General features: G+C 41.8%; 1 protein-coding gene across 2 annotated transcripts in view; it reads left to right on the top strand.

Moving 5' to 3' along the window:
- The window catches only part of LOC115178180 (inactive phospholipase C-like protein 2), a 56,465-nt gene that overhangs the window by 24,045 nt on the left and 8,906 nt on the right, over positions 1-23,514 (top strand). For both annotated transcript variants that reach the window (XM_029739246.1, XM_029739255.1), the window contains exons 2-4: positions 8,838-11,321; positions 15,181-15,384; positions 22,914-22,989. In XM_029739246.1, coding sequence (XP_029595106.1) covers positions 8,838-11,321; positions 15,181-15,384; positions 22,914-22,989 — 2,764 coding nt within the window. The remainder of the gene's footprint in view (positions 1-8,837; positions 11,322-15,180; positions 15,385-22,913; positions 22,990-23,514) is intronic.

Here is a 23,514-nt window from a genome sequence, read left to right as displayed (position 1 = left end):
ACAATTATGTTCTTGAGGATTCTGTTTCCTTTTAGTATCAAGAAATGTTTCTCTTTCAGGATAATTTTGAGCCTTAATGAAATCATGTGTAAGTAACGAAAAACACCCTCCTGACTTTGGCCATTACATAAGACAGGAAATAAATAACCACAGTTCAGATGGGGGGGGGGGGGGGGGGGTTCTGTGGTATCGTTTTCTTGCTTGGGGAGCTGAAGCCAGTCCTCACTGAGTGCAAGAGGAAATCCTGATTAGTAGTCCTCGCCTGGAAGCCGTTGGCCATTCAACAGGAACACTACTACTGTTGCAGGCAGCCACACCAAGGCCAACACGAATGAAAACTCCCAAAGACAAAGTCAAAATTCTTGTCCAGATCACATGGAGCTCCTCCAGTAGCAGTTCTGTCTGGAGTGATGTACTTATTTTGAATACTTTACTTTTAGATTAGATCCTTCCTCACAGCACAGAGATGTATGTGAAACTCTGGTTAGGTTCTGCAGGGGGTAAAAATGAAGTGGTGGGTCCCTGAGGTTGATTAGTACCCATTTAAAGTACATCCTGCCCTCCCTTCAATTACACCACAGAGCAAGGGCAAGAAAGTGTTGGATCAACATGGCCAGAGTCCTGTCACCAGATGTGACGTGTTGATGCAAGAGATGAATGTGTCTCTGGAATGCCATGGCTTCAAGGAATACAGTTTTCATGGCTTCATGCCGTCAAACCCTGAAGAATGTCATGGTTGAGACTTTCACCTGCATTTGTAGACTAGGCTAAATCTAACTCATAAATTCCACACACTTTGCCAGCTGATAAGCTTGACTTTTAAGATTTTGCAGATGTAACGGCCCTGAGGTATCAAAGCTATAATGTTACTAACCGTTTATGGCAAAACCAGGCTAGCCGTGATGTACGAGTATGATCCAAGTTGCCAAGAGCAAAAACAACCACTTTTTTTTAACCTTTCCTTAAGATGTCTTGGGGCTACCAAGTAGGGCAGTGGTCTAAGGCACTGCATCTCAGGGCTAGAGGCTTCAGTACAGAACCTGGTTCGATTCCAGGCTGTATCACAACCGGCTATGATTGGGAGTCCCATAGGGCAGCGCACAATTGGCCCAGCGTCATTAGGGTTTGGCCGGGGTAGGCCATCATTGTAAGTAAGAATTTGTTCTTAACTGACTTGCTAGTTAAAGGCATTTCCTGAAAATGCCAAAAGAATTGAAGGCACGAGTAACATTTTAAAGAGTTTGTTCATGTAGAGACAATGTTTCTCCTAGCAAGGGCTGGGAATTTCCAGGGACCTTATGATAAGATATTATCACGATACTTAGGTGCCGATATGATATGTGTTGCAATGTTTTTATTGTGATTTGTTGTTCCAAACACATTTTTCACTACATGTCTGCTGCAGAGGAACAAGAGAAAGCCATGAGAGGTAAAAGTACTCAAAACATGTTGGCTCACCATTTAAAACAATGAAAAAGATTGGTATTTATCGTCCTATAGCTAGTTCCCAGAGTTTTGGGGCAGGTACACTGACTAGTGATCGCTGACGTTACAAATCGATACTTGGAGTCACAGTATCAATATAAAATCGGCAAAGAAAATAACGCGATAATCTACTGTATTAAGGTTTTTTCCTTAACCACAACATACACTTGTGGATGAGTTTGTTTCTATCTAATGCAGTGTTGACCAATATTTTTATAGTGCGCTCCTCAATCTAGAATTTGGTGTTTTGAAACAAATAGTGATGCAACAGTCCTCCTTTTTTTACGCACAAAGCCAAGCCTAATTTAGAATGACTGGGCAATTTTTTAAAAAGTTCCAGCTAATTTCTCACTGACTGGCTTTGTTAAAACAGCTATGATGAGCTCTTATGCAATGTATAATGTGTAAAGATGTGCTAATTAGAGGTCGACCGATTAATCGGAAGGGCCGATTTTCAAGTTTTCATAACAATCGGAATTCAGTATTTTTGGTCACCGATTTAGCCGATTTTAAAAAATTATATATATATATATATATATATATATATATATTATTCATTTTTTAACACCTTTATTTAACTAGGCAAGTCAGTTAAGGACACATTCTTATTTTCAATGACGGCCTAGGAACGGTGGGTTAACTGCCTTGTTCAGGGGCAGAACGACAGATTTTTACCTTGTCAGCTCGGGGATTCAATCTTGCAACCTTATGGTTAACAAATCCAACGCTCTAACCACCTGCTTTACATTGCACTCCACGAGGAGCCTGCCTGTTACGCGAATGCAGTAAGAAGCCAAGGTAAGTTGCTAGCTTGCATTAAACTTATCTTATAAAAAACAATCAATCAATCATAATCACTAGTTAACTACACATGGTTGATGATATTACTAGTTTATCTAGCCTGTCCTGTATTGCATATAATCGATGCGGCGCGCATTCGCGGAAAAGGACTGTCGTTGCTCCAACGTGTACCTAACCATAAACATCAATGCCTTTCTTAAAATCAATACACAAGTATATATTTTTAAACCTGCATATTTAGTTAATATTGCCTGCTAACATGAATTTCTTTTAACTAGGGAAAATGTGTCACTTCTCTTGCAACAGAGTCAGGGTATATCCAGCAGCAGTTTGGGCCGCCTGGCTTGTTGCGAACTGTGTGAAGACTATTTCCTCCTAACAAAGACAGCTGACTTCGCCAAACGGGGGATGATTTAACAAAAGCGCATTTGCGAAAAAAGCACCATCGTTGCACGACTGTACCTAACCATAAACATCAATGCCTTTCTTAAAATCAATACACAGAAGTATATATTTTTAAACCTGCATATTTAGCTAAAAGAAATCCAGGTTAGCAAGCCATATTAACCAGGTGAAATTGTGTCACTTCTCTTGCGTTCATTGCATGCAGAGTCAGGTTATATGCAACAGTTTGGGCCGCCTGGCTCGTTGCGAATTAATTTGCCAGAATTTTACGTAATTATGACATAACATTGAAGGTTGTGCAATGTAACAGGAATATTTAGACTTAGGGATTCCACCCGTTAGATAAAATACAGAACGGTTCCTTATTTCACTGAAAGAATAAACGTTTTGTTTTTGAGATGATAGTTTCCGGATTTGACCATATTAATGACCTAAGGCTCGTATTTCTGTGTGTTTGTTATATTATAATTAAGTCTATGATTTGATATTTGATAGAGTAGTCTGACTGAACAGTGGAGGCACCAGCAGGCTCGTAAGCATTCATTCAAACAGCACTTTCGAGCGTTTGCCAGCAGCTCTTCGCAATGCTTCAAGCATTGAGCTGTTTATGACTTCAAGCCTATCAACTCACGAGATTAGGCTGGTGTAACCAATGTGAAATGGCTAGCTAGTTAGCGGGGTGCGCGCTAATAGCGTTTCAAACGTCACACGCTCTGAGACTTGGAGTAGTTGTTCCCCTTGCTCTGCATGGGTAACACTGCTTCGAGGGTGGTTGTTGTCGATGTGTTCCTGGTTCGAGCCCAGGTAGGAGCGAGGAGAGGGACGGAAGCTATAATGTTACACTGGCAATACTAAAGTGCCTATAAGAACATCCAATAGTCAAAGGTATATGAAATACAAATCGTATAGAGAGAAATAATCCTATAATTCCTATAATAACTACATCCTAAAACTTCTTACCTGGGAATATTGAAGACTCGTGTTAAAAGGAACCACCAGCTTCCATATGTTCTCATGTTCTGAGCAAGGAACTTAAACGTTAGCTTTTATTACATGGCACATATTGCACTTTTACTTTCTTCTCCAACACTTTTGTTTTTGCATTATTTAAACCAAAATGAACATGTTTCATTATTTGAGGCTAAATTTATTTTATTGATGTATTAAGTTAAAATAAGTGTTCATTCAGTATTGTTGTAATTGTCATTATTACAAACAAAAAAATAAAAAAAATCGGCCGATTAACCGGTATTGGCTTTTTTGGTCCTCCAATAATCGGCATCGGCGTTGAAAAATCATAATCGGTCGACCTCTAGTGCTAATGTGTAGCTTGTAAGGATGTGCTAAGTGCTAATGTATAGGTTGTAAATGAAAGATGTGCTGATTTCTTGTTGGACAGTGTTTTCTCTGCAGTCATTTTTCTACAAGACCAGACAAGTGGGGGTTACAGTAAAGTTTAGACCTCTGCCAGTAATGGTGTTAAACAAAATAGCTCACCAGCAGTTCTTCATCACAATTGCCACTTATTCATATGAATACTGAAGCTTTCTCTAAGGTAGAAGATACATATGCTACAATCTGTGGACCATACCACCCAAACATTTTTGCGATAGTTTACGTTTTGGAATCCGGTCATACAATTGAGATGTAGACCTATAGAGTGTATTGGAGGATCTTTTCATTTCTCTGTGATGTAGTCCTATATCTCTGAACATGTCGCCCAGCACTGATTTGAACATGAAATCCTTTGAGTTGCACCTTTTGTTTAACCCTCTCAGTGTACACCTGCAGACTATAGAATGAAAGAAAAGCTCTAGCGCTGCCTGCAGAGGCTTGTCTGTCTTTTTCAAAGTCCAATCATGGCTTACTGTGGCCTTCCCTTTGTCTCATTTGAACCTCAAGCCTGAGAGCGAGGGGCAGGAAGTAGCTGACTAGAATAGATAAAATGTCAGGATGCTTGTTGCTATTCTTTCACCAGGGCGGAGAACCACAGCATCAGACGGGTCAACACTTTCATATACCGTACTAAAGAAAATATGTGACCTTGCCTACTATTGTTTGTAGGCTATGAAGTCTGTAGTGTACTCACAGCCTGTGATTCTTGTTTAGATAAATCTTATAGCAAACTTCAAGTGTTACAACAAAATCAACTGAAACACTAGGCTATGCAACCATTTGACAAAAATTAAATTGGAATATTCTTCATCAGCAAAGCATGTTAGTTTGCCATTCAACATGGTTGATAGGAATACACTGAAAAAATATATATAAATGCAACATCCAACCAGTTTTAAAGATTTTTATTGAGTAACACTTCATATAAGGAAATCAGTCATTTGAAATAAATTCATTAGACCCTAAACTATGTATTTCACATGACTGGGAATACAGATATGCATCTGTTGGTCACAGACACCTTAAAGGTAGTCGTGGATCAGAAAACAAGTCGGTATCTGGTGTGACCACCATTTGCCTCATACAACGTGACAAATCTCCTTCGCATAGAGTTGATCAGACTGTTGATTGTGGCCTGTGGAATGTTGTCCCACTCTTCTTCAATGGCTGTGCGAAGTTGCTGGAAATTGGCGGAAACTGGAACACGCTGTCGTACACGTCTATCCAGAGCATCCCTAACATGCTCAATTGTGACGTGTGGTGAGTATGCAGGCCATGGAAGAACTGGGACATTTCCAGCTTCCAGGAATTGTGTACAGATCCTTCCGACATAGGGCCGTGCATTATCATGCTGAAACATGAGGTGATGGTGGCGGATGAATGGCCAAACAATGGGCCTCAGGATCTCGTCATGGTATCTCTGTGCATTCAAATTGCCATTGATAAAATCCGTAGCTTATGCCTGCCCATACCATAACCCCACCACCATCATGGGGCACTCTGTTCATAAAGTTGACATCAGCAAACCGCTCGCCACATGACGTCATACACGTGGTCTGCGGTTGTAAGGCCGTTGGAGGTACTGCCAAATTCTCTAAAACAACTTTGGAGGCAGTTTATGGTAGAGAAATGAACATTAAATTATCTGGCAACAGATCTGGTGGACATTCCTGCAGTCAGCATTCCAATTCCACACTCCCTCAACTTGAGACGTCTGTGGCATTGGACAAAACTGCACCTGTGTAATGATCATGCTGTTTAATCAGCTTCTTGATATGCCACACCTGGCAGGTGGATGGATTATCTTGGCAACGAGAAACGCTCACTAACAGGGATGTAAACAAATTTGTGCACAAAAGTTTTAGAGAAATAAGCCTGTGTATGGGACATTTCTGGGATCTTATTTTAGCTCATGAAACATATTTTTTGTTCTGTATATATTTGGTGTTGTTCATAGTCAATCATAGACATTAACTGCTGAATATTAAAGTTTGTCATTCAACTCTTCTATTTAAGAACAGGTTTGACAAAACTAGATACTCTACAAAAAGGGAAGTCAGGTTTTTCTTGACCCGAAGATAATACATTTTCAATGGACTTTGCCCTGGGGGTGAAGCACAGACTTTCATGAGAGCCATTACTCTTAGTAAGTGCACACAAGCGCGGGCAAGATCACATGGCAGGCCTTGGGACATTGAACGTCGCAGGCCATTCGATCAGGGATGGCAGTGCTTTGGTTGCAGGACGATGGACGCTAAAGGCTTCCTCACATCTAAAGCGCCATATGCATGCTGTTGATTTCAGTACAAACAACTTACATGAGAACTAGCCGCCCGCATGTCTTTTTCTGTTGAATGCCCATTTTCAACTTCCAGCTTGCCTTAAAAAAAAGGCATCAATGTATTGGGTGAAAACAAATTGGAACCTCTTAGTAAAATCACCAAATGGAATCTGTTCATTCATGTCAGGCACTTTCAGCGTGCATTGAAGACTTCATCTGATGCTAGTCAATTGATGCAGAATATATGTTTTATTTAGTTCAGCTTGAATCTGGATGAAGGTTGAAAATAAAGTGCTGGAACACAACAATGACAAGGACTACTTGGGAAATGTCACGCACGTGGCCAACAGAGACTACTAGATCTGTGTGGGCTATATCCTTTTTAGGGGGGACTCATTATGGTTCACCTATAATGCACTGTGACAGGCACCTTAAGTCGAGCAACACAATTGTTCAAGGAGTTCCTTCAAGGTAACGCCTCAGTTCTCAAGAAAAATAGAAGGGGTTGGGGGGCGTTAGGAAAGACGTATTCACAAAAGATATGTCAACAACCATTGTTGTGCACATCATGTGACACACCATATATATGGTATGCTGCTCTCAACTTTACTTTGACCTCTTTGTTAGCATCTCATTAAATCAGTTTATTGGATGCGTACACAGTTTAGCAGATGTTATATTAAGTGCAGTGAAATGCTTATGTTACTAGCGCCTAACAATGCAGTAAAATGTCAAATAATCCCCCCAAAAATGGCGGAATGAACCCGAATAGCACTGTAACAGTAATCCAAATGCAATGTATACATATATACACTTGATGAATTTAAACAAGATATACTAAGAATATGTACAGCAGTAGATACTGTATATTAGAGTGAGACATGATGCATTAATTGACCCACAATAACAATTGTTTATGTTCCCTCTCAGCCGAGTTATTTTAAGCTCTCTACAGCCTATAGTTTCAGTATGAAGCACTTATCCAAGGTAAAATATTTATAGACATTAGAATAGCTCCTTAGAGGATGTAATTCATCTTAAAATGTTGTGCTGCCTGCTCCCCATAAAAAGACAGGTAGCTGACCGGTAGCCTTCAGGTGTCGTGTGTAGCTTGTTGTTTTATGTTGGCCAATCAAAGTGGCAACGAAGGCTCAATATGTAGCAAATGGAGTGAGTGTTCACTAATTCAATGCAAGATGGAATACAATTATGGAATTAAAAGTTAGCAAAATGAGAAGTAGGCTACAACGAGCAACCAACAGGTAGGCTATTGTTTTATCTGAATGGGGTTGGGGAGAAAGCGCAGCATTTAGCCTAGCTAGCTATAGCTTCTCTAGGCTGCTCCAGGCAAGACAGGTACTGTTGTATGGGATGATATATAACATTGTGGCTGCTACAAGTTAGCTAGTCTTGGCTATAGCCGAGATGTCTCTTTCTCTCTACTCTCCTGTCTAATATTCCAGTCTCTGACATTGCTCGTTCTGATATTTCTTAATTTTTCTGGATTGTCTTTTATTTTTTTATCGCTAGGTATTACTGCACTGTTGGAGCTAGAAACACAAGCATTTCACTGCACCTACGATAACATCTGCAAATCTGTGTACACGACCAATAAAATGTTTGAGCCTCTCTTGCTATTCGTATAGTGAAATTAATTTAAAATCCCCATCCCTACTGCCTTAGCCCAACTGATTGTATCCCATATACTGGCCTCTTCCTGTTTGATCTGAGTGTGACTTGCTTCCACAGAGTCAAGAATTTAACTGCACGCATTTCACAGAAATGTTGTAATTATTTTCTTTATTGAACCAAGTTTAGTTCGATAGTTCTCTCCCTCTGGGCTCTGAGAGGTAGGGCTGAAAAGGAAACATTGATGACCTCTAGACCATAAAGGCCCGCCATCACCAGCAGCAACATGGACAAAGAGAATTAGCAGGCTGCCATACCGCTGCATTATGCCCAATATTTGAACATTATGTTTTATACTTCACATAAATTATATCAGTGTTCTTTTGGTCATCTGAAACTGTGCTTAATTAATGAATACATAGTTCCTCAGGGGTTAAGCCTGAGCGGTAAAATACTGTTTTATAGTAAATAGTTTTCTCTATGAAAAGCAATGCTCACGATAATGCAGTTAGAAGTCAAACACTGACATTAGGCAGCTCCAATCATCAAGGAATGCTAAGGAGTTAAATAGATTTCACCGCAAACGGCAGTGAAATAATCAACCCATTTCAATATCCAGACACATGAGCAAATGCTTAGTCATACAGAGTCGGGAATACCCCCACTCCCACGTTTTCAGTTGGCCTATAGTATATCTCAAATCAAATATTTTGCTTCCTGCTCAGAGAAGTGATTGAAAGAATATTCAGCTCCTCTTTTTGCCTCTAAATCTAAAGTGATATACTTATTTTCTACTGGTTTACAGATCAGTTATTCATGTTTTTGCTTTTCTCTTCCTTAGGATGGCTCGAGGCAGCGCAAAGAGAGGAAGAAGACGGTTTCGTTCAGCAGCATGCCCACTGAGAAGAAGATCAGCAGTGCGAGCGACTGCATCAACGCCATGGTGGACGGCTCTGAACTGAAGAAGGTCCGCTCCAACTCCCGCGTTTACCACCGCTACTTCCTCCTGGACGCCGACATGCAGTCTCTAAGGTGGGAACCCTCCAAAAAAGAGTCAGAGAAAGCCAAAATTGATGTCAAGTCCATCAAAGAGGTGCGGACAGGGAAAAACACAGAAACCTTTAGGACCAACGGAATATATGATCAGATATCAGAGGACTGTGCCTTCTCAATCATCTATGGGGAGAACTATGAGTCTTTGGACTTGATTGCAAACTCTGCCGATATGGCCAACATATGGGTGACCGGGCTTAGATACCTGATATCCTATGGGAAACACACCTTGAATATGATTGAAAGCAACCAGAACAACATGCGCTCCTCCTGGCTCGGTGACCTCTTTGAGGAGGCTGATGCCAACAACAGCAAGCACATCAGTCTATGTGCTGCTGTTCAGCTAATTAAAAACCTAAACCCTGGTCTCAAAAACATTAAGATTGAACTCAAGTTCAAGGAGTTTCACAAATCTAAAGATAAAGTGGGATGTGGTGTGACTAAGGAGGAGTTCATTGAAGTCTTTCATGACCTTTGCACAAGACCAGAAATGTATTTCCTTCTTGTCCAGTTCTCTAGCAACAAGGAATTTCTAGATACCAAGGACTTAACTATGTTTCTGGAGGCTGAGCAGGGTATGGCACAAGTAAGTGAAGACACCAGTCTGGAGGTCATTCAGAGCTATGAACCTTCCAAAGAGGGGCAGCTCAAGGGCTGGCTCTCCCTTGATGGGTTTACCAATTATCTCATGTCGCCAGAGTGCCACATCTTTGACCCTGAACAAAAAACAGTGTGTCAGGACATGAACCAGCCCTTGTCCCACTATTACATCAACGCTTCCCACAACACATACCTGATCGAGGATCAGTTTAGAGGCCCCTCTGACGTTACAGGCTACATCCGTGCCCTCAAGATGGGCTGTCGTAGTGTAGAACTAGATGTCTGGGATGGACCAGATAATGAACCTGTCATTTACACTGGCCACACAATGACCTCGCAGATAGTCTTCCGCAGTGTCTGTGACGTCATCAACAAATATGCCTTTGTTGCATCTGACTTTCCCGTGATATTGTGTCTGGAGAACCACTGCTCCTTAAAGCAGCAGAGGGTCATGTTTCAGCACTTGAAAAAGATTCTTGGTGATAAGATTCACATGGATCCACCCTCATCTGAGGACAGCTACCTGCCCTCACCCTTTGACCTCAAGTGTAAAATCCTGCTGAAGGGGAAGAAGCTGGGCACGATCTGCATTAGCTCGGAGGGCGAAGTGACTGATGAGGATGAGGGGGCTGAGATGTCCCAAAGAATGAACATTGAAGCCGACGAACAACAGAGCATCCCACTGAAAAAGTTCCAGCTGTCCAAGGACCTCTCTGACCTGGTAACGTTGTGTAAATCGATTGCGTTCAAAGACTTCCCAACAGCTTTCCAAAGCCAGAGGCACTGGGAACTTTGCTCGTTCAATGAGGTTTTTGCCAGTCGCTGTGCCAGTGAATTCCCAGGCGACTTTGTTAACTACAACAAGAAATTATTGGCGAGAGTCTACCCCAGCCCAATGCGGATTGACTCCAGTAACATGAACCCTCAGGACTTCTGGAAGTGTGGTTGCCAGATCGTGGCAATGAACTACCAGACCCCCGGCCTGATGATGGACCTAAACATTGGCTGGTTCCGTCAGAATGGGAACTGTGGTTATGTGCTGCGACCAGCCATAATGAGGGAGCAGGTGTCATATTTCAGTGCCAACACTAAAGACTCAGTGCCTGGTGTGTCTCCTCAGCTCTTGCACATAAAGATCATAAGTGGACAAAACTTCCCCAAACCCAAAGGCGCAGGCGCCAAAGGAGATGTTGTTGACCCTTACGTCTATGTGGAGATCCATGGCATCCCTGCTGATTGTGCAGAGCAAAGGACTAAAACGGTCAATCAGAATGGGGAGAACCCACTGTTTGACGAAAGCTTTGAGTTTCAGATAAACCTACCTGAGCTGGCCATGGTGCGCTTCGTGGTGCTTGATGATGACTACATTGGCGACGAGTTCATCGGCCAGTACACAATCCCCTTCGAGTGTCTCCAGCCGGGATTCCGGCACACACCATTACAATCGCTAACGGGGGAAGTCCTTCCCCACGCCTGGCTGTTTGTCCATGTGGCCATCACCAACCGAAGGGGCGGGGGCAAGCCTCACAAGAGGGGACTGTCTGTGCGTAAGGGCAAGAGAAGTCGGGAGTACGCCACCATGAGGGTGCTGGTCATCAAGGCTGTGGACGACATCTTCAAGACAGCCATACTGCCACTGAGGGAAGCCACCGACCTCAGAGAAAACATGCAGGTAAGGGAGTGAACATTATTTGTAATAAGGGTTACATGGAGAAAATCGAACCTCTCTGAAATGAAACTGGATGGCCCTCCCTTAAGCAAAATATATTTTACCTAATCCCTTACTGAACATTAAAAAAAAGAGGAAAAAAAGTGACCATCCCCTATACCCAAAATAATAATTAAAACAAAGTGGATAGCAGAGAACATGTCTGCCGTTTACCCTCACGTCTTGGACAGACCAGAGTATTACATGGCAACGCAGGAATTCTTTATAGTGCACAGGGCTGCGGGCCAGAAGGTTATGGGTTGGCAGATCACCATGGACAACAGTAGGGATAGAAAGATCTCCTTCATAGTAAAATCATTGCGTGAATCTATTATTGTATTTGCAGGTCCGAGGATTTATTTATATTTTTATAAAAATGTCATGCAATTCTACATAATCTTTTTTAATACCACACTAATTACCAAAATTACAGGCTAAGGATGGACTGAGCAATAGCTTATGTGTTCATCTTATCATATTTCTCCAATGCCAAATCAGTGTGTCTGGTTTGCAACGAAGCTGTCCGTGTTTGCAAATGATTAGGAATCTGAGCATGGGTTCTTTTAAAAGTTAGGCCTACCTTTCCACCCCAGACAGAGTAGGCCTACCGACTCATACAAATGTAAGCTTTATCTGCTGGCCACTTTTCTTCCGTGGTTTAACCCAACGAGAGATGGTCAGAAGCGTTTCCCTAACAGCTGTCTGGGTTGAAACATCTTCTATTGTACACAGTGGACAGCTTAATCAACTGATAGTGACAGAATTAGATTACTTCCCAACCAAAGTCTGTTTTGTCTCATCGGCTATAGAAGGTTGTAGCTCAGCCTCTTAATGTCAAAAAAAGGATACATCGGAGTCACGTCTTTCCTGGGTATTTTACAGCTTGTTTCTAGCATAAAACATTGCGGACCAAAGCGGTGTTATAGATCACTTTACATAATCGGATCCCATTTTATTTTCTTCAAAATCTTACGCTAACAAGGGGTAGGCCTGTGCTTTTTGCCATTATTAAATAGAAGATAGGGGTAGGCCTGTGCTTTTTGCCATTATTAAATAGAAGATAGGGGTAGGCCTGTGCTTTTTAAATAGAAGATAGGCCTATGGCATACCCTCTCAATTTGAGTGTTGGTTTTAACTTAACAGCCCTTCACTGACACGGGGTAGGATATTTAAAGAATGCATGATCGGTGGAGGAATTGACTGACAAATCTATGGCTATAGCAGCCTATAGCCTAATGTAGTCTGTCAAACAGGTGGGCCTGGGTAACTATTCTGTAAATTTCGATCCATCCCTAAGGATTGACTTAGGGAAACATCACCAATTTATGCCCAGTTTATATTGGCCAGGCTAGCCTACATTATGTAATATTTTGGGGGGAATGTGCATGCTTTAATAAAGTCATGGATGAGTCGTTTGAATCAAGTTTATTTACTCATCCGCCTACATGGGAATGTTTTTGTTAGAATATGAACACTGACCCCTAGAGTCAAGTGGGGATCAGAGCGAGATTTACTACAAAGGCTGTGTAGCATCTAAAAAGAAAGCCCCTTTTGGCAAGAGAAAACAAAACCACCAAGCTTGATTTAATCAGATTTAATCTAATCCGTATTTATTGCACAACAGTCGAGACAGACTCGAGGATACTTCGAAGCTCAGAGGCAGTCTGGTGACATCCCCACTGGAGCACTGAGGACTGGGGCTGATATTCAGATATCCAGGTAGTGGCTTATGAGCATACCTTCTAATATATAAAATGGAAAACGTGTTATGTAATACTGCGCTGTGGCGCTTATGGGCTTGTCAGTAATAATTCTAGAAGGAGATTACTGTATGCAGTCTAAAGGACAGATTACCACAAATTATGTTGAATTGAAGTGGAAACGAGACTAGTGCGTCACCTATTTTAAAAGAGCAAAAAAACAGATATGGTGTCTTACTTCAAATTTGCACTCAGTAAGCTGTTAGGAGCAATGATCAATCTTTTATTGGTTGAAACAGGACATAACAGAAAGATATCGACCAAAAGATGAACAGTAGGCTATTGTTACCCAGTACCCACATGACAATTAGCCTGTTCAGACTATCCATCTGCTTTTGTGCATTCCTGTGTGCTCACTAGCTTCCCACTAGGCCCCCCATGAGCTAGCTACTTCAAACAGCTGGTCTTTTCTGATCTTCGCCATCTTTTTCCCACTGAATCAATTCCCAGCAATGTGTCAGAAGGAAGTCACATACTCGATTGTTCCCCCCTCTGTGGTTGTTTTTTTGTGGTGCATTGTGTATTAGGGTTTATTTTGGTCGCTCTGTTTACATTGCAGTCATTATGTGATAACAGGCCACTGGCAATGAGACTAACACATCTTGGGCGTTCTCTCTGTGGCTGTTTTTCCTCCCGGTTGTTTACACGCTGTTTAAATTGGGCCTTTCACAGGAAGGTTAGGATTTGTGTGTGTGTGTGTGTGTGTTATCGAATGACTAACAAAAACCAACAAAGGTTTTTGAAGGTAACATGTACTCTTAACTACTTCCTATCACAGGGTGTTTCTCTGTACTTCTGCTTCTAGCCTATTAATTAGTAACTACATAGGCCACATTAACTTAGGTAACTTAACAGAGCTCAGTTGTTATTTTCTACGTTAGATAATTGAAAGCATTAGGAATCATCTAATCACTGATCTTCATTCATAATGAATTAAATGAACCAGCTGATTGAGATAATTACTCAAGTGAACTGTCACGGCAGTGAGCTTTATCTTAAATGACTAAAACCAAACCAAACTGAAATGAAAACAAACAGGAACTCTGAACCGTAATAATTCACTTGTCAGTCATGCCCTAGTATCATTGAGGCTAATACTGTTTTGCAACTTTGTCTGCAATAGGGGTGTGAACGTTTTAGCGTTAAAGAAATTGGGATCCCTAACCGAAATTTTTATTAGTATATTTTTTTAATGTAGATCTAGAAAGTAAACGGCGTGAAGCGAACCCATGCATATGTGCAGATACTATGTGATAGTGACGTTGTTCCATCTCTCTCATCTCTATATCCTAGCTTATTCATTGATGATAGGCCCTGCTTTACTGAAGTTGCGAGATAGAAAAAGAACTTGCGAGAGAGCTTTTGATTGCCGATAGATAGCCTAGGCCTAGTGCACGGTTCTGACTGTTGGTCGACCTGCCTATACTGTGCCCCTCCCCTCTCTCTCTCCATCCCTCGCTAGCTCGCTATGAAAGATGCAAGTGTTTGATTAGTTGCCGTACTTCCAAAAACACAGTCTCCGCCGTTCTAAAAATACTAAATCTTAGGAGTCAGTTCTTAGCGGAATCTAATCTTGACACTCAAATGGGAGTCGAGGAATCAATTATTTTGAAGTCTACTCTCCACCACTACGTCATCATCGTTAACAGTTAGAAAAATGGCAGAGAAAGGCAAGCGACAGCAGCGAAGTCCTGTATGGCAATACTTTGAGAAGGAAATGCAAACATTGCGAGGTGGAATTGAGGTACATTAATGGCAGTACAGGTGCAATGCTTAACCATCAAAGGGACGCACCGTGAGACCCAAACCGTTGCTGGCAGCAGCGCATCTGTATTGTGAATTCACATGGAATTTGATGAATTTTTCTTATTGTTTTAACAAAATGGTTTAATTTGTCACATCCCTAGTCAGCAGTACAATATGCTGCATCTTGTCTATTATAGAAACCAACTCAAGCTTTCATCTTCCACTTTGTCCAGTGTTCTTTGTCTTCAATACAACAACATGCTTAGTCTTTAGTTCATCATCAGGACACCAACCCAAGCGTTCATGTTCCTTTGCAGAATGCCATAGTGCCCTTCAAGGAACTATGTGGCCTCTCGGCAGTGGCCAACCTGAAGCAGTGCATCCTGGCCCTGTCCTCCCGGCTGACAGGGGCTGACAACAACCCCCTCCTGGTGTTCAACCTCAAGGACCAGTACCCCACCATGGAGCCCCAGGGCCAGCTACCAGATGTCCTGAAGAAGGTGGTCACCACCTATGACATGGTGAGTACAGGAGGACTTTTGTTTGAAGAGTATCATGTTTTTTAAATGTATTTCCTTTGTTTTGTAAGGTTAGTTGATCGAGGACATTCTTTTTTAGGACCAGGACTTGAAATCTGGGATCTTACTGCATATTTTAATCTTAATAAAAGCCTTTCTCATTAAGACCACCACGAATGTGCTGATTGTAAAAACAACCTCAAAACACCTAGAACATTAGTTTGATTCTAATCAAGTCAAGAGGGGGTTTAGTGGGATTTGAATGGTAGCATGGGGTTAAGAGGGTTAGGTAATAGGGCAGGGGAGAGTTGTTTTAATCAAGTAATTTAATCAATGTTGACAAAGGACTGAAGTTATACCACACCCCCTCGGGCCTTAATTATATATGGCCAATATACCACGGCTAAGGGCTGTTCTTAAGCATGACACATCGCGGAGTGCCTGGACACAGCCATTAGCTGTGGTATATTGGCCATATACCACAAACCCCCGAGGTGCCTTATTGCTATTATAAACTGGTTACCAATGTAATTAGAGCAGTAAAAATAAGTGTTTTGTCATACCCATGGTATATGGTCTCGTATACCACGGCTGTCAGTCAATCAGCAGTTTATAATGCGTCATTGAGGCTATTTCAATACAGACCTATTACACCTTACACCTCACCGTGATCACTGTACCTTAATAATACAAGAGTGTTATAGAATGCCCTTCGTCCCCCATTTTGAATATTTCATTACTACTGTATTTGCTACGATACAGAGCACAAGTTAACAACAACTTGAAAGCTCTACTATATTATCCAACGTGGCCATGGAAAAACACTTAAGGAACATCTGATATTTCATTCTCATCTGTAGCCTATTTGCTCTGAATATGTATTGAATACGCTTTAAAATATTCATACTTTTGATATTTCTATTTGACACCAGCTGTTTTCTGTGTCAGACATGTTTGCCGTGTACAAAGCATAAATCCTGGAGAAGTATTGGTGAAGCTTATTATCCACTGTAGAAACACAGGTCAAAGGCTACAGACTGCATTAGTACACCATTAGCATAGCATTGCATGTCATTTACCTAATGTCTTCATAATGTCTTTCTCTTGACTTTAGAACCCCCACACAGAGCATGAAGGTTATGTGCTAACTAACCTGACAACAAATGAGTCATGCGTAATATTACTCAAAAGTGTCTCACTCATTGTGAGTCATGGACAGGTGTCAGTGAAGTTTGGATCATGAGTTAAGCGTTAGACTCATGTGTCCTCAGCAAATTTGATGAAAATGTGAGGTGAACGAAGATCCAGTCGTGTGTCGTCGTCCCCTGGATACATTTTATGTAGAAGGACTGAGAAGCTCAGTTTGGGTGACATTTTAAAAGGACGTACTGCTCCAAAAGGAATGAATACAATTATGTTGACACGCCCCTTGCCTGTACTTCTCACAGAAACCACTTCATGTACCCCCCCCCCCCCCCCCCCCCCCCCAACACTTTCCCTGGTTGCCACTACTCTTGCTCAACTAAATATGTAATCGGTCTCATCACTCCCAAAAATGATGAGGTAGGGAAGTGTTTTACCCCAAGTTACCCTACAATTGACCTGTGTTAAGTTTAGGTCCACTCTCTATGTACTCGAGGTGAATTGCGGAGCGGTAACGTGCTCAACCATGCCGCTGCTAAAAACTCTCGGTTTAAAATGGTGCAGTTCAGTGTATTTAGGAGTTGAGAAATAAGTATGAATGGAAAGCCGGGATCCACCTCTTTTTTTTTAACAAATGCTATTTAAAACTGTTATTGTCCCCCACGATTGAATTAAGAATTGTTGTGCATTGACTGCTTGTCAGAATGCAGGTTTCCCTCCCTTTGGCACTCATAACTTGAATGCGCCTTGTGAGGAATATTTATCTTGCATAGAATACACAACAACAAGCCGACTAGGTAAATACCGTTGAAGTCGGAGGTTTACATACACTCCACCACTCCACAAATTTCTTGTTAACAAACTATAGTTTTGGCAAGTCGGTTAGGACATCTACTTTGTGCATGACACAAGTCAATTTTCCAACAATTGTTTACAGACAGATTATTTCACTTATAATTCAGTGTATCCCAATTAGAGGTCGACCGATTATGATTTTTCAACGCCGATACCGATTATTGGAGGACCAAAAAAATTCGATACTGATTAATCGCCCGATTCTTTTTTTTTTAAATTTTTTTTATTATTATTATTTTTTGTTGTTGTAATAATGACAATTACAACAATACTGAATGAACACTTAATTTAACTTAATATAATACATCAATAAAATCAATTTAGCCTCAAATAAATAATGAAACATGTTCAACTTGGTTTAAATAATGCAACAAAAAAAAAGTGTTGGAGAAAAAAGTAAAAGTGCAATATGTGCCATGTAAGAAAGCTAACATTTAAGTTCCTTGCTCAGAACATGAGAACATATGAAAGCTGGTGGTTCCTTTTAACATGAGTCTTCAATATTCCCAGGTAAGAAGTTTTAGGTTGTCGTTATTATAGGAATTATAGGACTATTTCTCTCTATACGATTTGTATTTCATATACCTTTTGACTATTGGATGTTCTTATAGGCACTTTAGTAATGCCAGTGTAACAGTATAGCTTCCGTCCCTCTCCTCGCTCCTACCTGGGCTCGAACCAGGAACACATCGACAACAGCCACCCTCGTTACCCATGCAGAGCAAGGGGAACAACTACTCCAAGTCTCAGAGCGAGTGACGTTTGAAACGCTATTAGCGCGCACCCCGCTAACTAGCTAGCTATTTCACATCGGTTACACCAGCCTAATCTTGGGAGTTGATAGGCTTGAAGTCATAAACAGCGCAATGCTTGAAGCACAGCGAAGAGCTGCTGGCAAAACGCACAAAAGTGCTGTTTGAATGAATGCTTACGAGCCTGCTGCTGCCTACCACCGCTCAGTCAGACTGCTCTATCAAATCATATACTTAATTATAATATAATAAACACACAGAAATACGAGCCTTTGGTCATTAATATGGTTGAATCCGGAAACTATCATCTCGAAAACAAAACGTTATTCCTTTCAGTGAAATACGGAACCGTTCCGTATTTTATCTAACGGGTGGCATCCCTAAGTCTAAATATTCCTGTTACATTGCACAACCTTCAATGTTATGTCATAATTACGTAAAATTCTGGCAAATTAGTTCGCAACGAGCCAGGCGGCCCAAACGGTTGCATATAACCTGACTGTGCGTGCAATGAACGCAAGAGAAGTGACACAATTTCACCTGGTTAATATTGCCTGCTAACCTAGATTTATTTTAGCTAAATATGCAGATTTTAAATATATATACTTCTGTGTATTGATTTTAAGAAAGGCATTGATGTTTATGGTTAGGTACAGTCGTGCAATGATTGTGCTTTTTTCGCAAATGCACTTTTGTTAAATCATCCCCCGTTTGGCAAAGTCGCTGTCTTTGTTAGGAAGAAATAGTCATTACAGTTCGCAACAAGCCAGGCGGCCCAAACTGCTGCATATACCCTGACTCTGTTGCAAGAGAAGTGACACATTTTCCCTAGTTAAAAGAAATTCATGTTAGCAGGCAATATTAACTAAATATGCAGGTTTAAAAATATATACTTGTGTATTGATTTTAAGAAAGGCGTTGATGTTTATGGTTAGGTACACGTTGGCGCAATGTGTACTTAAGCGATTATATGCAACGCAGGACAGGCTAGATAAACTAGTAATATCATCTACCATGTGTAGTTAACTAGTGATTATGATTGATAGATTGTTTTTTATAAGATAAGTTTAATGCTAGCTAGCAACTTACCTTGGCTTCTTACTGCGTAACATGCAGGCTCCTCATGGAGTGCAATGTAAAGCAGGTGGTTAGAGCGTTGGACTAGTTAACCGTAAGGTTGCAAGATTGAATCCCCGAGCTGACAAGGTAAAAATCTGTCGTTCTGCCCCTGAACAAGGCAGTTAACCCACCGTTCCTAAGCCGTCATTGAAAATAAGAATGTGTTCTTAACTGACTTGCTTAGATAAATAAAGGTGTAAAAAAAAAAAAAATCTCCGTCCAAAAATACCGATTTCCGATTGTTATGAAAACTTAAAATCGGCCCTTCCGATTAATCGGTCTACCTGTAATCCCAATTCCAGTGGGTCAGAAGTTTACATACACTAAGTTGACTGTGCCTTTAAACGGCTTGGAAAATTCCAGAAAATGATGCCCCGGCTTTAGAAGCTTCTGATAGGCTAATTGACATCATTTGAGCCGTACCTGTGGATGTATTTCAAGGCCTACCTTGAAACTCAGTGCCTCTTTGCTTGACATCATGGAAAATCGAAATAAATCAGCCAAGACCTCAGAAAAGAAATTGTAGACCTCCACAAGTCTGGTTCATCCTTGGGAGCAATTTCCAAACGCCTGAAGGTACCACGTTCATTTGTACAAACAGTAGTACGCAAGTATACACACCATGGGACCACGCAGCCGTCATACCGCTCAGGAAGGAGACACATTCTGTCTCCTAGAGATGAACGTACTTTGGTGCGAAAAGTGCAAATCAATCCCAGAACAACAGCAAAGGACCTTGTGAAGATGCTGGAGGAAACAGTTCAAAAGTATCTATATCCACAGTAAAACCAGTCCTGTATCGACATAACCTGAAAGGCCTCTCAGCAAGGAAGAAGCCACTGCTCCAAAACCGCCATAAAAAAAAGCCAGGTTACGGTTTGCAACTGCACATGGGGACAAAGATCGTACTTTTTATGTTTGGCCATAATGACCATCGTTAGGGGGAGGCTTGCAAGCCGAAGAACACCATCCCAATTGTGAAGCACAGGGGTGGCAGCATCATGGTGTGGGGGTGCTTTTCTGCAGGAGGGACTGGTGCACTTCACAAAATAGATGGTATCATGAGGGAAATTATGTGGATATATTGAAGCGACATCTCAAGGCATCAGTCAGGAAGTTAAATCTTGGTCGCAAATGGGTCTTCCAAATGGACAAGGACACCAAGCATACTTGCAAGCAAAGTTGTTGCAAAATGGCTTAAGGACAACAAAGTCAAGGTATTGGAGTGGCCATCACAAAGCCCTGACCTGAATCCTATAGAATAATTATGGGCAGAACTGAAAAAGCATGTGCGAGACAGGAGGCCTACAAACCTGACTCAGTTACACCAGCTCTGTTAGGAGGAATGGGCCAAAATTCACCCAACTTATTGTGGGAAGCTTGTGGAAGGCTACCCGAAACGTTTGACCCAAGTTACACAATTTAAAGGCAACGCTACCAAATACTAATTGAGTGTAAACTTCTGACCCACTGGGAATGTGATGAAAGAAATAAAAGCTGAAATAAATCATTCTCTCTCCTATTATTCTGACATTTCACATTCTTAAAATAAGGTGGTGATCCTAACTGACCTAAGACAGGGAATTTTTACTAGGATTAAATGTCAGGAATTGTGTAAACTGAGTTTAAGTGTATTTGGCTAAGGTGTATGTAAACTTCCGACTTCAACTGTAGAGATAAACTACTCTATTATGGGTTTGTCTGGTTTTGTTTGCAGATGAAAAGTATATGTTGATTCTTCAAGTATCTTCAAAGTGCTCCTCTGCAGAAATTGTCTAAATTGAATGTGCTGTTCTTCGTGTTGTAAATGTATTGTGTAGATTTTTCTAGAATAAAAGGAAGGGAAGTACCAATGTGTTACAAAGTAGTAGTTTGTTTATGATAACCATTACAATTTTGAAGCCTTGTAAAACACTACCAGTAGCACCACAAAATACACAAATCACCATCGCTAGTATTTAGCGAGCAAAGCCAGCGTTCAGTTCAGCTGCTTACCTCTCAATCCACTATAAATACCTCCCCGTGTTGCTGTGTCTGTCACCAAGGCTGTAATTTCTTCACCCATTAGTAAAGTAATCAGTGTGCCTGACAGCCTCCAGCCCCGTTACTGCAGCTGTGGACTGTCACCAACAGCCTCCCCCCTCCTCCCTCACACACCCCGCCCGCCTCCCTCAGCTTAGTCACGACGTGTTACACTCATCAGACTGTAGGAATGCTCTGGGTTGCCCTCGTAAAACTAAGTTTGATGCCCACCTCAATAAATATATAGGCCATATTATTAATTGTCAGTGCTTTCGAATAATTTTGTAAGTCAGTCCTAATTTTCAAATGATGTATAACCAAAGAACATTTTCTAATTGCTTTATTACCTAATATCCCCACTTGGGTGTAGAGGGCTGGAGTCTCTGTTTGAAACCTTCATCTCCATTTTCACTGCCTGAAGTGGAACGCCCAGCCCAGTAGTCCACCATGGACAGGCTGTCACAGACACACAGTCACAGTGCTGCTGATCCCCTTATCTCCTGTCACATCGCTCCTAAGTAGGTACTCTCCTCTTTCTCACTGGCTGGAAAACTGGCACAGTAAAAGGATCGATCTCAGGGGCGGAGGGGGGCATGTTGGGTCACTGGCCGACCGTCAGAGATTGACTTGGCAACTGGAGCAGCTGCTGAAATAGCTGCCCACCCCAAGCCCCCCGCCCGGTCTGCCTTGACCATGGAACAAGACTGCCTGCTTTTATTATGTGACCTTGCAGTGCTCTTAAGTCACTGAGGGAATGTACAAGTCAATTACGGCAGAGCAGCGAACATAAAGCCCAGCACCCGTGGCACTAATTGAAACGGAAGGCTGCCGTAACTGTGTCATCTCGCCCCAGAATCGCATTAAGAAACCTATTCTAATTTTAGATGATACATCATTTCCTTTAGATGATCATATTAATTGCACTCCGAGAGACGGTAAGAAGGGAGAAAGATCCAGATGGTCGTACCCGTGTGTATGTCTCCTGGGTCGTGCAGTGGGTATTTACCAGGATCCATGACAGTAAACACACGCATCATTAACCTCCCGAAATACCCCCGATGTACCAGTTATGTATTTTGGGGTGTTTATTTTTTAGGGCAGGCATTAGAGGCCCATTTGCACTTCTATCTGTGATCAGAGCCACAATGACAATTTCAACACAGTCATGGAGGTCAGAAGTGTGTGCACTCAATTAAGGCAGGGAGCTAAATGTAGCAGTCCGCTACCCAGCTGTAATGCCACAGATAAGGCTGTGTTACGCCTCCGAACAAGGCCTCCTATTTACAACAGATTTTTGTTATAAACATTAATAACCTACTCTTGAAATCACGTTTTCAGACCAACTCTGAAACAGGACTTTTATAACGGTAACACGCAATTACTGTAATACCCTAGTTGTCTTGCATCTTTCAATAACATGCTCTGATACACTCCCCTCCCTCGGTTTTTACCGTGCCTCAGCACAACTCCCGCTGCTTGGCCCTCTATCTCTGTAATAAGGGCCTAGGCTTCTTTCTCCCCCGTACTGGATACATACTCCACAAACAAAAAAATGAAGATTGCTCACCACCGCAGGATGCCAGGCTGCTGTAAAGGGAATAAAAAGGTTCAAATGGACTGTGTTTTCTCCTCTCCTGACAGATGATCCAGACCAGCAAGACTCTGCTGGAGAACTCTGAGGGAGTCTACGACCGAATACTGCTGACCCAGAAAGCAGGTAAGAAAGGGGATACCTAGTCAGTTGTCCAAATGAATGTATTCAACTGAAATGTGTCTTCCGCATTTAACTGAATCAGAGAGGTGCAGGGGGGCTGTCTTAATCGACATCCACGTCTTCGGCACCCTGGGAACAGTGGGTTAACTGCCTTGCTCAGGGGCAGAACGACAGATTTTTACCTTGTCAGCTCGGGGGATTCGATCCAGCAACCTTCCGGTTACTGGCCCAACGCTCGAGAGGGATATAGCTGAATAAAGAGCGACGTTTAGCATAAAATGCCCATTTCTCTGCAAAGATCCACTGTCCCTCAGATCTTCCCTTCTTCCTTTCATATACAATCATCCCCCCTCTCTGAAGTATGCCATGGAGAGCGGCAGCTAACAAAAAAGATGGACTGATTATGCCGGCCCTGTTACATAAGAGTTATTAACATTTGATTCATGCTCATTTCTGTGACCCGGATGCTTTGAAACGCTGCTTTGGATGTGCCTGGTTTTTGATGATTCTCACGGCGTCGGCCTCGCT

This window comes from Salmo trutta, chromosome 3 (assembly GCF_901001165.1).
Source record: "Salmo trutta chromosome 3, fSalTru1.1, whole genome shotgun sequence".
Classification (NCBI taxonomy): Eukaryota; Metazoa; Chordata; class Actinopteri; order Salmoniformes; family Salmonidae; genus Salmo; species Salmo trutta.
This window is presented reverse-complemented; position numbering and strand designations above follow the sequence as displayed.